We start from the raw sequence: 17,341 nt of genomic DNA, 5'->3' as shown, positions 1-17,341 counted from the left end.
CTCCCAATGGAGGGCTTTATCTTCTCTTTAAGTTGGAGGTTCCACATGCCCAGCAGCTGTGAAAGCACTTTCTTTATGGCCATTACCTGCTTTAGCCATCTTTCCTCCTTATGCAACATAAATATACTATAAGCACTAAGGAACCCACCTGTTCCTTGGAGATGCTCAGGATATCATTGTTTTAAGGGAGAGTCATTCCTGAGCCCAGCCCTGGCCATGTCCACCAGATCCTTCAATATCTGATTCACTTGCTGAACCAACAGGTCCTTTGTTGCAGGTTCACAGACCTTGCTGCTCCCCTCGTCACACAAAAAGGTTGGGAGTAGAGAGTGGAATTTCCTTTTTCTTTTTTCCACAGGGGTCTGATTTTTGTGAGAAGAAGCCATTGTTGACCCCTCTTAATAACTAAAGAAAGTTACAAAATTCAGAGCAAAAGGAGAATATGGTTTTAAAATTGGGGTGTGTGTGTGTGAGAGAGGAACTATATTTGGATGCCAGCACCCTGGGATGTGCACCCATGAGTCAGTGCTACTGAGAGTCTCTGTCTATTTGCAGGGCCTGTATAGAGGAAAAGGCCCTGGATACCACTGGGTGGCTACAGCAGCCTGAGTCTCTTGACTCATTGAGGAAAACAGTTTTCACATGGTGGCCAGAGAAGAGCCATTGCTAATTGAACCTTCATTCACCCATTCCATGACAATGGAAGTGCAGATCCCACACAGAGAAATGAGGTATAGGAATATGTCACAGATGTATCCTGATCTGTAGCCTCTAGGAAAGCCCATTACTTAGTACTTTAAGTCTAGGGTGCATCCTGCAGTTGTGAAATTTCTTCTGCTCCCACTGAACATGAACGTTCTGCTGGCCAAACATCGGCATTTCCCCCAAGAACTTCCGCATTGTCACTCCACCCAGATGCATATTTTTTGACAAAAAGTGTATCTTAGTGGCTCGACAGGGGCAACAATTTTGTATGACTGCACCCCTGAAGGGACCACTTCATTTATCCAGCAAAGCTGTGCAATGTTGCTTGGAGTTCTGCCCAAGCCTGGGGGCTGCTAGAAGGAGGGACACTTATCAATGTGTGATTCAGATGGATAAATGAGTTGCCATCTGGGTGAGAAGAGTCAAGGCCCAATTAGTTCCACTGTGAGTTGTTTGGAGGCTGTCTGTATATTAACAACCATAAAAATGATGATGCCCCACAAGGCGGCTGTGAGCCACCACTATGCAGGGTAAGGGGCATTTGTCGAGCAGGATTGCGAGGCTTATTATATAAGCTATAATGCTTTTGTATCACAGTCATGAGCAATAGGAAAAGACATTGTTTGCGTTCTTCATTTTCAACACCTTACTTACCAACTTCATCCCTGATGCTTGCAAGTTCAATTGACAGCTCTTTTCCTTTTGCGACAGCACTTTCACTCTGAAAAAGAAAAACAAATCAAAAACAAAACAAAAAGATACTGAGAGTCCTCTATTTTGGTACTATATATGCACTTTCACATGTTTAATTAATAAATCAGGCTACACAAATGTTTATCATTCTAGCCCTTAATAAGATCATTTTTTCTTATAAAAGCAAATAGGACACTGCCAAAGCCAAGTCTGATTCATTCATCTGTACCACATTCAAATGACAAAGCTGACAATAGACTATGAATAATCCCTGTAGCTGTAATTTTGTCTATATTATTCCCTTGTAGATATTATCCAACAGTAATCTGCATGCCTATGTACTATGTATTCCTTGACTATCATTATATCATTATACATTGTTATCACTATTATTATATTTTGACATATCATAATTTCCCTGCCATAATTTTCAGAGGGATAAGTACTTATTTAACATGAAACATTTCTCTTTGTGTAAAAATAAGTTTTCAAGTTTTTGTTCAATTATCAGCTTCAATAGGAAGAATAAAAGAAAAAGTCACTTGAAGTAATATTTTGTGATAACAATGACATTTATAAGAAAATAACAGCTAAGTTTCTTTATAATTAAATGCATTTTATGATGCAAATGACATGCTGAATTTGTAATCTGGATTAATGAATTACTTAAACGTATATGTTTGTTATGATTTTATTACTACAATAAAAACTAGGCCATTCTTACAGATACATAAACATAACATAAAACAAAACATAAAGCTTCAAACTCTGCCATTCTATAGAATGTACTCCTCTTGCAAACATATCCATAGAGTGCTGGCTATGCAAAAAGTATCTTGCATGAATATCATCAGGACCTTGGACTGTTTTTATTAACTTTCTTTGACTCAGATTCCACACCTACAAGGATCTGTATTGAATGTGACTAGACAATTGTCACACTTTACTTCCAAGTTTGCTGCAATTAGAGCTGGATCTGTGGGTGCTGGGCTATGTGGAGGGAGGCTCTCAGGTTACCCAAGGACACTGGCTAGGCAAAGTAATGATGTTTGAACAACCCCCATAAAACTGAGAGCCTTTTTATTTATATATCTCAACAATTATTAGATGATGTTTTTTTTACTAACAATGTCCCAATAGCCAATAATGAGAAGACCACCTCCCCATCTGTAGAAACTGTAGAAACTCTCTTTTAATCATAGTTCATGGCATCCTTCCCCTACATTTAAAAGCCAGAAAAGATAACAGATTGTGTAATCACAATGCCATGTCTACTGAATATTGACTGAGTTAAGTAAATTAATATTTGTCAAATATTTAGAACAGTGCATAATACTTATCAGGTCCTATGTGTGTTAGTATCATACATCCATACTTTCATTTTCTTTAAAGTTTCTTTGAAACTTGATAACATCCATAGTTATAATGGATACCTTCCCATATCAAAATCTAAAAGGGCCTGTAGGCTGTTCCTGTAAGTATTATGCTTTTTTTTTTTTAGATATCTTTCCTTGTTTTACCCTTATGGGGAACTCAGATCAGGGAAAATGCACTAATGAAATGGATCACAGACATTGTATGTGTGTTCTAACTACATAAGAATATAACTAGCTGATGTTCAAAGTGTTAATAAAAATAAGAAAATTTACTATTCCAGAGACAACCAATTTTCACACTTACCATAACTAATCTTAAAGTAATGGAAAAACCAACTTGTACTAGTAAGGATAATTTTGAACTCTCATCTTCTCTAATTCTTACACTCAACCAGAAAAGTGAAGGATGATACCTCTTGTTCTAGAATCAGCTGAAAGGTGCAAAGACTGGGTTCCTCCTTGGTCAGGCAGTAAATAACCAGATATTATTTTTAAAAATCAACTCTAATTTCTAACTCAAAGCTAATTTCATTCAGATCCTTTAAATTAGTCTTGCAATCTCCTGGATCATAGTTATCACTTTACATGCCTTGCCTCCAAAGAACTGGAAATTTGGGGAAAGAGTGGCCTGAGGCACAGCAAGGAGGAGATTTTTAGGGGATACAGTGCTGAGTTTGGCAGTGAAGATTCAGGAAGATCTTTGAAACTAATGCTGCTCCCCATGCCCAGGCCTGCCCTTCCATCTTAGCTCTGAAAGAACATGAATAAAATAGGAATCAGTGAGAGAATAAAAATTGGATAGAAAGAGAGAAGACATAGAAGGGGAAAAAGGAAGAAAAAAGTGAACTGAGAGATTCTGCACTCTCTCTCCACTAGGGAAGCCAAAGCCACTGAGAAAGATGGAGAATACCAAAGAAGTCTCCCTCATCCCCATCCTTTTGAAGCCCACCTCGTGAAACAAAAAAACCTGTGTCAAGCTACAGCCACCAAATGGTTTACCAAAAATAGGTCAGCTGCCCAAGATCAACAATAAACTTGATGGCTAAAGTTGCAAGGAAAATGCTACTTGGGTAAGTCTGGCTAGTGGTTGATGTTCATGCTCTAAGAGTGCCTCAGTTTCCCAACACTATGGTTTCTCAAACCTTTTACCATTATGGCCCTCTTCTCAACCTTATTTCCTCCTGCTGGTCATTGTCCTATCAGTTGCCCTTGTCCAGTAACAGGGACCTCTACTTATGTGATTTTCATGGCCTTTACACTATCTTCAGGGCTCACAAAGGACCATATGTCTGCCAGTTGAGGAATATTGATTTATGCTCCAAAATACAGTTCTGGGCTTTATTTCCTTGTACAGAGGAAGAAGTCTTAGAAAAAAAGTCTCTTAATTGTCCAGATAATGGTAAAGGCTGAGATTTATTTAGAGCCCTCCATCTTCTTCAAACACTAACTCTTCCTTCTACCCTGGCAGATACAAATGAAACTTCAAAATCAAAATTGTACTGACCCTCAGATTGGAACTGAGCACTTCAGACCATGAAGTTTTTAATGCTTAACTTGGAGAAAGGCAAGGTCTGCTCCTGGCCACTCTGTTCCAATGATAAAACAAATCAAATAAAGCCTCACAGGATTGTTAAGGACTGCTCACCTCCATCTCCACTCCAAATTCTCACCACTTTGGTCCTTAATGTGGAATTCTCAGTGGCAAGCTAGTAATGCATTTGAATTGTGTGAACTCTTCAGGATATTCTGCTTGGGACTGTGAATGCTAATAGGAGAGTAAATGAGCTTCTTCTCTCTCAGTTTTCACCACTCTTTCTGCTGGCCTCTGAATATATTCCTGCTAGAGGTCACTGTGTTCCAATGTGTCATTGAAACCAGTCTATGTGGTGTGGTTATAGCCTTTCCTCCTTAAGTGCTTGTTTCTGAAATGATATCAGTTCTTCTAGTTTATAATTTCTCTGCATCAATGACTTTACATTAGCTTTTCTTCAAGCCAAACCAGAATGATTGTGTCTCCCCTGCAATGGGATGAATCAACTTCATGGCAGCAGGAGTACTGTTCCTTAAAGTCAGAGTAAGCTGAAAGGGACCTGCCCCTTGCATGCCTCCTATGCCATCCTTTATGGACCAGCAGAGTCCACCCACTGGGTCCCAGTAAAACTAGTAGCCGGCCATAGATTCTGAAGAACAATAAGGTCTGCTTTTGTAAGGCTCGCATGCCACATTCTTGTTCATTCCCCAATTTGAGCCAGGACCAGGGTGATGACATGGAGGGATGACTGGAATAACTGCAAGGCCCCTGCTGGGCCCCGTGTGAGACCCATGCTTCCCTAAATGGGGAAGGAGTAGGAAATTTCTCCTTGGTGCCAAGCTCCTGCTTTCACTCTCAAGGCCTAAAAATAGAACTCACTAGTAACCATCCAAACCGTGGTGATGAGATAGTCCAGAATTCCTCTCAAATGATTCTTCACTCTGTGACAGGCCTAACTGGAAATGGACATGTGGAGAGCATCACTCAAAATCACCAGCATAGCCACCACATCTCTCCAGTCTCCTGAGTGTGTTTATGTCCCTCAGCCTAAAATTATATTGGCTACAACTCAGCAGCAGGGAAACCGAGAGCCTTCTAAGCTGAGGCACTCATGACCTCTCAGGGAATGCTGCCTTTTTTCTTTCATAGCTCCTGAGTGTGGAAACTGCTATTTACTGTATGAACTGCAAGCTAAGTGGATATGTGATTAACCCCTTAGCAAACACTCCACATATCTGTTCCATGAATGTACCCAAGGCTCAATGGGCGTTATGAGGGCTGCGAGCTATAACTGACCTTAACAACTAAGAGGTAAAAAGAAGTAAAATGCTTTTCCTAGTTGGCATCACCAGTGATTCTACACTTAGGCATCAGTCACCCAAGCTCTCTCTTAAATGAGAAAACAATAGAACAGTGTTATTATTACTTATTATTAAAACTGAAATTTGGGTGAATCTGAAGAGCTTTTCCTTTAGCCAGAAATAGAAACTTCATGCAAAAATGACAGCTTTTACTGCTATCTTACTAGGTGTCTTATTAGGTAGACATGCCAGATGGAATGTTTTTTTTTCTTTTCTTTTTAAATTTTTTTTGGGGTCAAACCCGGCAGTGCTCTGGGGTTATTTCTGGCTCTATGCTCAGAAATTGCTCCTGGCAGACTCGGGGAACCATATGGGATGCCGGGATTTGAACCACCATCCTTCTGCATGCAAAGAAAACGCCCTGCCTCCATGCTATCTCTCTGGCCCCAGTTGGAATGTTTTCTGCCTTCAGAGATCTAAAACATCTAGAGAATCAGCACATGATAAAGCAATCACATCATGGATTTTACTTATTAGGGAAGTGCCAACTTGGAAAGTTCCTGGGGGTGGGTGAATGGGAAATGATTGGAGAATCTCTTTAGGCAAAGTGGATCAGAGACAAATTCCAGACCCGGAGCCACATTCTGGGAAATTCGTCCTCAGGATCAGACAGGCCCTTCTCTTTTCCTGCCAAATTTCCACCACTCATCTACGATTTTCCCAGCAAGAAATTCTTATTGACAACTGCATTCAATTTTATGATGATTTCATACAATGCAATGTATTTCTGAGTGTTTCATTAATATCAGTCATCACCATGAGTGATATCATCAGTCATCAGATTTGTTTGGGTTCTTTCCCACACATTAGTTTTTGGGAGAAGATCTTTCCCCAGAGTCACTTCTGGTGGTGCTCATAGCAAATTTCTTTTTAAAGAAAGGGGACAGATATGTAAATTAAAAGGAAATATTTAAGCCCAGAGACTCAACTAATTCTTAGCTTTGCAGCTTTCCCTGAAATCAGGGGAGATTAGGAACTACACCCTGACCCACTCCTCCAACACACATTGTAACAAGAAGCTCAATAGAAAGTGGAATAAAAAATCTACAGAATCTAGCTCTTTTTTACAGTGATTTTTTTTTGAAATTTGAAGTTGCACACACATACAAAGACATTCCAAAGAGTTAATAAATCTTTCATCCCTTTCTATACCCCCTTTCCTAAAACTTTCTTGCTTTATCACACAGCTCCATGAGTTCTGGATAGTGGCTAATCCCATATGGGTATAACTTTGTCTTGATAGGGAAACAGTTTCTATTTCAAAATTAACCAGCCACAAGGTGACATCAGTATGTTTTCAGTGCTGGTTTCATGCCACCTTTTGTGACTGCTGCATTTATTTCCAATATTAATATTGTAATGATTGGCCAGATTCATAATATAGCTCTATGGAAAATTCCTTTGGGAGGCAAACTGACCTTTTGTTTTTCATTTCAGTTATTGTGGCTTGAAGGCAGCACTGATGCTAGGCTTTGACCTAATCGATAAGTATTATTTCTCACATATAATTAACACCAGCCACTGTGTTTTGCATTTGCTTTTCTACTCTAAAATGAAAGTTAATATAATCTGGTCAAGGGCAAAGTATAATTCACATTTAATTATCTTAAATACATATCAAAGTCTAGTTGTGTGAAAAATGAGCAAAGTCATTCTCTTATATTTAAAAGAAAACAATGACTACACTTCAAGGAATATGAGTTCAGGCTTTGACCCTAGGCACACTAGCAAGTGTCACTGATCCAAAGGCTTCTAGTTTATCCAAGAAGCTGCAATTGGTAAGGAACAAATATCCCATAGCTGGATCACTAATGATCAATGAGAAGGAATAGAGATTTATAGAGGACAAGGGGGAGAAATGTGAATTCAAAGAAGTAATGCTGATGATTTCTGGGCTCAGCACTAAAAGGAAAGTTAGCCAGTATCATATTTAAGAAATATCCATTTATGAATGCCTGAAGAAGTATTTTGACTATTGTCTCTTCTAACACTCCTCCGAAAGTGTTACTATCATGTTTATGCATGACTATCATATTACCTACACTACCAGGGAGAAACAGTGAAATACATTTTTCCAACTTTCATCCCAACTGACGAGAGAAAAGACAAATAAGATTAGCTTCTGAGATTATAATAACACACAAAAGTTAAGTCTGAGAATACCTGCTGAAACTGGTCAGTGCCTAAACCAGTAATGCAAGGGAAGCAGAGGTCATCTGAATCAAGAGAGCAATGCAAAAGTAGTCACTAGGCAAATAACCTCGGCATTCAAAAATATTATGATAGAATGACCAGGGCATTACACACCAGCTTCTGTGAGTACCGAAAGCTAAATGACAGAATTACTCCAATCTCATGGAAGCCTCTATGTTTTTCACTCTAAAAAGAAACATTTGTAGGCAAATGATCCGTCTACTGTATCTATCTGGCTTGATAGACTCCAAGTACAGCTATAGTCCCTAAGCACAGCCAAGAATGATCTCTGAGAGCACTACTAGTTGTGCCCTCCATCCAACACAAACACACATACACGCACATACGCACACTTATACTTATGCAAAATGTTCTTAGGATCTATAAACTCTGGAAGATTTCTGTATATACTGAGCTCTTCCTGGTTTGATCCAGGGCCAATTCATAAGAGAACTGACTCTGGGATATCTCTGGGTGTCTCTGAAGCTTTATTATATATACCTTAAAGTATATATATCTGTATGTATAGGTATATATAGGTATATAGTTTATTCTAAAGATTTCTCTCCTTTCCAGACCCCATGATGATTCCTTACTTTTTATTAATTCATCTTTGGAACCCTGGATCTTGTTACAGCTACCTAGCCCCCACATCTCTATGTGTTAAACATATTTCCACTATGTTCACTCTCATCAATTATCAAACTGACTCAACCATTTTCTAAGAATGACACTTCTTCTCCTCACCTGTATGTTAAAATTTTACCCTTTTATTTATATATGATTCATGCCCCACTTTCCCCAAGAAACTTCTCTTTTGATTCCAGCATGGATTTTTCTTGTACTAAATTCCAGAAACAGGAACAGTCAGTGCTGTATACCCTCCAGTTAGTTACATTCATCTTGAATTTATGTGTAATTATTCTACATGTTTTTGTTGGAAAAGATAAAATTTTCCATTTATCTGGAAAAGATGAAAATATAGCCAAAAATAACTACCAGGTTCTCTACAGGGCAGACTGTACTTTTTTAAAAATTCCTAAACAGTCCCTCCTAGAACTAGGGACCAACTAAGTTAGTAATATAAATTGTCATTAATATTTTCAAGTTTAAAATATATATGTCACATTAAAAACACTTTGTTTTTGTTTTGTTGGGGGGCAGGGATGTATATCTGATACTGCTCAGGACTCGCTCTGCACTCAGATATCACTCCTGTTGGGTTTGTGGGGACCATCTGGGGTGCCAGGTATTGAATCTGGGTCAGATGTCTGCAAAATAAATACTTTATTTATTCTACTATTTATGTGGCCCTAGTTTAGCATATTTTTAATTCACTATAGTTTTCCCCAATTATGAAATGCCAAAGAGTCCACTTTAGATTTACATTTCTTGGCCCATCTCTGAGGCTGATTACCTAAAATAATCTTTAATAGACCTCTTCTTTTCATCATCTTTAGTAACACTATGACAAAATTGTTTTAAAATTTTATTTTAAAAAAGTTCTCTTTGAAATATGTTTCTTTTATCCTTTTAAAAGATTGTTATATTTGGTTAAACTGACAATAACTTTACCAATAATGATATAAGGTCTCTTTCCAATCATATCAATGTTCTTTTGGTTGAGTTTATGAACTTGGTTGAGTTTATGAACAGGCTGAAAGACTTTATAGTACGAGTTTTATGGTGGACATTAAAAAGGAGGGGCCAGAGCAGTGGCAGAATGGTAGGGCATTTGCCTTGCACGTAGCTGACCTAGGATGACCTAGGACGGACCTCAGATGATCCCTTGGCATCCCATATGGTCCCCCAAAGTCAAGGGTGATTTCTGAGCACATTGCCAGGAGTAACCCCTGAGCATCACCGGTGTGGCCCCCCAAAAAAGGAATCTCATAATATATACTGTACATGGAGGCTTAAGAAGTAATTATATAATAAATGATTTTCACATGATTATAAAGATAACTATGAAGTTATTCTGAAAAGCAGGCTACTAAATATAATAATAGTTCATGAAATAAAATAAAATCTTAAGATGATCACCTATCAATATATATTTCTAAAGTCTTTTCCACTGGACCACAAGGTTAAGAAATGTGGATATAAACATAATGATAAAGTTGAGTGAGTAAGTAAAAGTTTTGAGTTTTTATTAGTAAAAATTAACCAGTCTTCATATTGAATTTCAAGGTTAAGACTTTCAATTGTAACTTTAAAGTTATACTGCTAATGAGATTACCTTCCAAAATTTCTGACTCAATAATTGACGTAGAGATAATGATTTTCAAAAACTTGATTTGAGACAACGGAGGTGAATCCTCTTTAACTATATTATCTTTAAAAAGGTTTTTTATACTTCTGTTGTGCATGTAACTAATACTTTCCTTTTATTATAACTATTGCTACAAAGCATTCCCTCAATACCTTTCCTGGCCACTTTTATTTAAATAGACATGATGTTGAATTTTTGTAAAGTTGGATTTTCAGACAACTGAATGTACATGTTCCTATTTGTTAAAAGTGAATATGGCAGTGAATATTTCATGGTAGCAAAACCAGAAACCATTAACATTGTAGTTTGTATTGGGACACATGTATGCAACTTTTAATATATGAGTATTATTTTTATATGGTGGAAAACTCTACATTGGGTCAAAGTTCATAAACATAATGAATAACAAGGCTGTTCCCAAATGACCTCCTTGTATGAGTTTTATATTGAGCCATATATTTTCCATCACCTGGTCACCACAAGCTATGTATATAATTGATGGCCAGGGTAGGAGGCAATTTCATCCCTATGTTAAATCCCATTCCATGTCTTTTTGAGATATCTAAATGCATGAGATAAAATGTATCACAGACACAAGATTTCTTGCCAACATATTTCCAGTTGTGAAATTAAAAGCATCTCCTAATCCCTCTGCAAACTTACAGGCAAATGTCAAAAGCAAAGAGAGGCTTTGTCTTGGAACTGTCATACATTTCTGGCTCATGCTTATTCTCAATTCCTTCCCTGGCTGTGAATTTTCCTTCTGTAAAGACTTCAACACACCCTCAGATTCTCTGGCTCATTAAGCTTTCACATGTTATTATATTATTCATGGATGGGGGGGGAGAAGAGAGAGAGAGAGAGAGAGAGAGAGAGAGAGAGAGAGAGAGAGAGAGAGAGAGAGAGAGAGAGAGAGAGAGAGAAGCTGAACTAATTTTCTAATATTAAGACTACAAATTACATGCACCGACACTATTCTTTGGTAAACTTTAAAAGTAGCGACTGGCAAAGAGAAACAAGCCTAATCAATGGAAATTCTCCACTAGGAATAGGTACTACAGGTACATTAAAAATGCATGAAGAACACTCCCAGGATTTCTTGGCACTTTAATTTTAAGATGTTTGAGCATGGCTCCACTCTGCCTGGAAAATGCAACAGTTCCATTTGAGACTGCAGGGATACAGAATTATGTAATGCACTGCAGAGAACTGTTTGTGAGACCGATGGTTCTGTGAACACGCTGGAACCACGAAGGGCTGCCCCAGCTCAGCAACAAAGCGCGCGCGCGCACACACGCTAGGGAAGGACAGAGGTAGTAGCCGCTCTGGCTTTCTCTCTGCCCTTGGCCAAGGAGGAGGGGGAAGAAGAGAGAGGGGAAGGCAAGGTACCGTCTTGTCCAGGCACTGAAGGCAGTTATAAGGCTTGCAGCAGCAATGGCCCATCTCGGCAGGCTGGCTGGTAAGGGAACCTCCTTCACTCAGTGTGTCAGCGGGTAATTCCTAAGGCGAGGTACTGGCTCACTGGAAAGGGGCGCGCCTCTGGGAGCAGTCACAACTTCCATGTGGTCCCCTCGGCCACCTGATTTCCCCTAAATAACTTCAGGAATGAATCCTGGAAGGAGAGGAGGAGCAGCGCCGGGAGGCGGCGGCGCTGGGATCCTGCTGCGGGAGGAGGGCGGGCGGGAGGTGGGAAGGGAGGGATGGGAGGGCGGAGGGAGGGTCCCTGCGCCCCTGGAAGACTCCGATGGAGGCAGATCTGTCGTGGCTGGAGCCGGAGCGCTCGCCCGTGGGCTCTCCCCGAGAGCACCGCCCGCCTGCTCCTCCAGCAGCCACCGCCGGCCCGCCCAGCTCGCAGATGCGCCTCTGGCGACGCCGACAAGCCTGGGGACCGAGCTGCAAACACAAAAGAGGCGGCACCAGCTGGGGTTCTCTGGGCCCAGGGTCTGGAACCGGCTGGGCCGAACTGAGCCCTGGCCCCGACCCCGTACTCTGCCCGAGAAGTAACATCAGTGGTCAATGATGCGAAAGGCATTTCCTCCCGGACCACGCCTCCGATGAGGGCACTGTTTGCCTGAGGGGACCACTGTCAGATTCGTATGTCACGAACCTGTCAAGACCGCCCCCCCCCTCCTTTTGCCCGTTTTTTAGGCCATCTTTACTTAGAAAAGATGGTAGTAAAATCTCTAACCCAGGCTAAAAGCACCTCTCCTTAGGAGGTTCGGGTAATTAAAATCGAGGCAGATATGTCATTTGATATATCCATATAATAACCATGGCCTTTATTATATAATATAATATTATATTAATATAATAACTTGGTCTTTCTAACAGTTAAAAATCAAAAAACCGGGAAAGGGTGGGAGCATCACATTTTTTTCTTTTAAAAATATAAGAGATGAAGTATTTTTAAATCTGCTTATGTAATTTTGGAAAGATGTAAATATCTACCAGATAAACTTATTACCCCAAAAGGAAATATTAAATATTGTTTCCAAAAGGAAATATTAAAATCTTCAGAAGCATGCATTTATATCTTTGCCTACTAAATTTGCCTAAGACTTTGAGCAAGCTAGAGTTGTTAATATTTGATAATTGTACTAATTTGATTGAGATTTTCCAAGTAGACTTTAGTTAACTAGCACAGTCTATTTTAAATGACATTTGGTGTCAGATAGAAACAGATTGAAATGTTTGCCCTAAACTTGAAAGAATAAGTCAAATATTTCTTCAAGGTTGGCAGATTAATTAGCATAATCTATTAGAAAGGGCATTTGGTTTCTTATCAAAATGAAAATGCCCATTCCCTTCGATTCCCCATTTCTACCTCTATCCTACAATAAATATGCAAGCATATATAAATATATAATGTATATAATAGACAGAGATATTTTATTTAGCATTCTTTGTAACAGCATGAAGGTGGGAATATCTTAGTTATCCAATACTTTTTCATTGCATGGAAAGTGGATAGATACACTGACAGGTGAAAATAAAGGCATAATAAAAGTAAAACTAAATACATTTATCTATTTGTATTTCTATTTGTACAATAATGCTTTTAGGAAAGTACATGCTTTCATAACACAATGATCAATAATTGGGGAATGGAATGTTGAGTCAAGGGAGTAAATTTTCATTTTTCACCCTCTTCCAGCATGCATTATCTTTATTAATGTAAAACAAAGTGTCCCAGGAAGAAGATGGCCATCACTGTGTGAAATGTGATGTCAAAGTACAAAGATAATTTCCTTTGCCAACATTAATTTGTCCTCATCAGGGAGCTTGGGCAGATATCTCTTCAATAGAAACTTGCAGATCTCTGAGCCCCCAACGGGGCAAAGAGTTTCTCCTGAAACTTTTGAATCCCTGAGAGAAAAACTCTATTGCAAGAACCATTTTATTCTTACAGTTCATAATCATTTTATTTTATAACATATTCTTGTTTTAATACTCTCATGCTTGCAGAAGCATTGTTTATAATATCCAATGGTGAAAATAACCTGTGTTCTCTGCAAATGGATGGGTAAACTAGGTGTGAATGATCCATACAGTGAAGTATTTAATATACAGCCTGAAAATACGAAAAAATTCTCCCCTATGCTTCAGTATGGATGAACACAGAGGACATTTTGCAATGCAACTAAATTAGGCACATAAAGATAAATATGTATGGTGCGTATATGAGGTAACTACAGTGTTAAAGTTTATAAAGATAAAAATGAAGAGTCCCTGATGTTGCCGGGAACAAATGGGACAATAGTAAAGGGAATTGTTTAGTGGGTTCAAACTTTCAGTTTTATGTAATAAAAGGTTTCCTAGCGATCTGTTGCACACTACTGTGAGTCTAGTTAATGTGACCAAACTATACACTCAGATGGTTAAAGTGTTTATTTTAAGTTGTATGCATTCCAGTATCATGCCAGTGGAAGCTTGCATTCTGCTACACACAGAGGCTTGGTACCATAGGAATCTAATCAAGGCAAGATAGAACTAAGACCCGGTTGCATTTTTCATACTTAAGGGGCCAGCAGTAGAGGGGAAAACTCAAGAAGCAGAACTCTGCCAGGACCACAGAGGTAGTACAATAGGTAGGGAGTTTGCCACGTATGCAGCCAATCCAAGTTTGATCTCTGGCATCCCTAAACCCATGAGCACCACCAGGACCATATGGAATACATTACTCCTGTGTGTAGAAGCAGGATGAGCATCATAGGATGTAATTCAAAAATCTGAAAAGCAAACAAACAAATTTTTTTCATCTGATAATGGAAGGATTTCACAGGACAGAACTATTTTCTGTAACTTGGAAAAGTCTTTAAGATAGGACTTCCGAGAACATAGTACTTGAGCATTACAGCATGTCCCTAGGTTATGCGTGATAGTGCCAGGCAGCTGCCAATATTATCAGAAAATAAGAAAATAAGAGAGGGAGAGTCTCTTCTCATGCACCAAATGGCATGGAACTGTGGTGAGATTTCAGGGCCAAAAGCCAGATTTTGAGAAAAATGCTTATGTCTAAATTTGTGGCATATTTGTTTTAGTTTACATCTGAAAAAGTCTAAGCATACTAAAACATATAAATACAAAGGTCTTATATGTGCATTTTAAGATTCAAAAGTTACTAAGATTTTGGCTTATTCCCTAATATAGCTATGGAATCAACTTGCTCCAATGTAGGTTCATGTAACAACCTGACGAGGAGGAAACAACAATTCAATCTAAGGGCAGGTTGCCATACCTCACCATTTAACAGTGAGATGAAATCAGAAGACGCTCGGTTTCAAGATCTGCAAAAACCAAGATCTCTAATTACAGAAGACTGACTGCAACAACCACAGCTGAGCAGAACTTTTCCTGGGTTTATAAAGGAAGACTACCCTAGGGCTTAGGACCTGTGCAGAAACCAGATCTCTAGTTACAGAAGACTTATTTTGATAACCGCAACTGAACAGAACTTCTCCTGGGACCTTGGGATTGGACAACCACCATGCCTGGAGCCTGTAGTCGGTCTTATGACAGTATGCTTTATGGGTGGAGACACCCTGTATCTTTTAGGACAAGGAAATTTCTTTTCTAATTTCCCCAACGTTTACTGTACCTATGCAAATAATTAAAAAATTCGCCATACCTGCCCCCCCTTTTATATTTCTGGATAGGGGCTCCTTCCTTTTTCATAGAATTTGAATCATTTTGTTCAGCCTCATATATCTATATCCTTCTACAAATTTAAAAAAAGAAAGAAAAGTGGATGGAATCCAGAAGCCAAGTGGTTTCAGGAGCATTGAGTAAAAAAGGAAAAAGAAAAACAAAACAAAACGGATGGGTTCAGATCTAAATGCTCAAGCCAAAGTCAATGGCAGTAGAGTCAAGAGACCCAAACTATAACAAGCTAAACACAAATTTGACCTGCTACACTGGTAGTCCAGGAAGTTAGGGGTGGAGGTATGGGATGTATGTTGGGAACTGTAGTGGAGGGAGGTCAACACTGGTGGTGGGAATGGCTCTAATTCACTGTCACTATATGCCTGAAATATAACTGTGAAACTCTTGTGATTCACAATGGTCTCAATAAAATAAAATAAGAAGATTTTGTATCTGTTATGTTTTTGTCTGTTTTGGTTTTTTGGCAACACTTGGCAGTACTCAGGGCTTATTCCTGGTTCTTCACTCAAGATCACTCCTGGCAGTGTTCTGTGGATGGATGTTTGGAATTGAACCCAAGTTGGTTGCATGCAAGGCAAGTTCCCTACCCATAGTAGTATTACTCCAGCCCCTTCATATATTATTTTAAAAAATGTCCACTCATTCATTTTTCAGACTAAGCAATCATCAATATGTTATCTAATTTTCCACTTCTCCCCTTTTTTTCCACTTAGGTGACTTAAGCGAACTCTGCTTACATATATGCTTCAATAAAATTATAAATTTGTTAAAATTAATCACAAAACCTGTAAAACTGAACCAAAGGGACAGCATTTTTTTTTTTTTTTGGCATTCACCATCTAGTTCATGAACATTACAGCACAGTTGACTGTCTTGACTCAGGAGCCCAACGAGGCCCATATATTAGATAGAAATTCAGTCATCTTTCATCTCAGGACCCCGACAAGGCCCATATATTAGATGATGCTTAGTAAACCAATACAGCCAACAGTGTCCACTCCTCCCTCCCTTTTCCTCCTAAGCTATTGACTTGTTTAGAAACTGGGTCAGCTTGTTGGAGAATGGCCTACATTCTGAATTTCTCTCTGTTTCCTTTTAATGTCATTTCACTTGCTCTTACATCCTGGTAAGTGAAATTTAGCTCTTAGACTGGGTGAAATCCATGTTCCACTTATTTGAGCAACAATACCTCGGAAGTGATGCTGCAGGCATCATATTTCATCCCTTCAGGAAGCACACAATGTTTGGTTGTTCTATTTTTAGTGAAGTTACAGCTCCTCCATAGTACAGCTCCTCATCAGTCTTTTATCTAATTATTTTATCTGTTAATGATTATTCTCTGAATCAGTTATTTCATTAGTAATAATAGCATGATACTCTGATCACCCTTTTTGCATTTTTAGTTATAATTTCTATTAAAATTACTTTTTGACATAATCTAGGTTCAGTTCTATTTCTTACAATATAGTTTAGACAATACAGAGAGGAGAAGTGCTTAAACCTTTCCTTTTTAGTATATTTCTGAATAGTATAACAGAATCCATCACATTGGCAATTCATAAGGATTACATTTAATTTCTGGACCTGTGACATTAGAAAAGAAGTCTAAGCAGGTGTGAGGGGCAAACACTGTTTTCTAAGAATTTCTTTCTTTGGGGAGGGGGTCTGACAGCTAGTACACTGTAACAGAACCCAAGGATGGGATGTGGCAATTGGGGGAAGGAAATTCAAAGGTGCTGAAATATAACTAGGAGATAAATTGGTTCTGGGAGATGTTCCCAATTACTGCATGACAACTATAGCTAACTATGCACTATTTCTTATATAAAAGTTGCCAACATGGTAGCATTAAACATTCTTATCACAAAGATATCAATTCTGTTAGATGATGAATATAATACAGATTCTGGATGTTACCATTACCAAAGAATAATGGCTCAGGATGTGCATATATCAAACCATTATATTGTAATTTTTATAATATGTGTGCCTGGAAGATATGAAGACATCCAAGAAATAAATGAGTTTAGCTACAGAGTTGATAGTC

The 17,341-nt window shown here is 38.7% G+C and overlaps 1 protein-coding gene across 3 annotated transcripts in view; it reads right to left on the bottom strand.

Annotated features, from left to right (window-relative positions):
• The window catches only part of MTUS2 (microtubule associated scaffold protein 2), a 584,178-nt gene that overhangs the window by 73,260 nt on the left and 493,577 nt on the right, over positions 1–17,341 (bottom strand). For 2 of the 3 annotated variants that reach the window (XM_049778747.1, XM_049778748.1), the window contains exon 9: positions 1,360–1,426. In XM_049778747.1, the coding sequence (XP_049634704.1) occupies positions 1,360–1,426 (67 nt within the window). Of the gene's footprint in view, positions 1–1,359; positions 1,427–11,520; positions 11,705–17,341 lie in introns of those variants that run through there. The other variant, XM_049778749.1, reaches the window with a different exon arrangement.

Source organism: Suncus etruscus, chromosome 8, assembly GCF_024139225.1.
Source record: "Suncus etruscus isolate mSunEtr1 chromosome 8, mSunEtr1.pri.cur, whole genome shotgun sequence".
Taxonomy (NCBI): Eukaryota; Metazoa; Chordata; class Mammalia; order Eulipotyphla; family Soricidae; genus Suncus; species Suncus etruscus.
The sequence above is the reverse complement of the archived record's forward strand: the minus strand, read 5'-3'. Positions and strand labels throughout refer to the sequence as shown.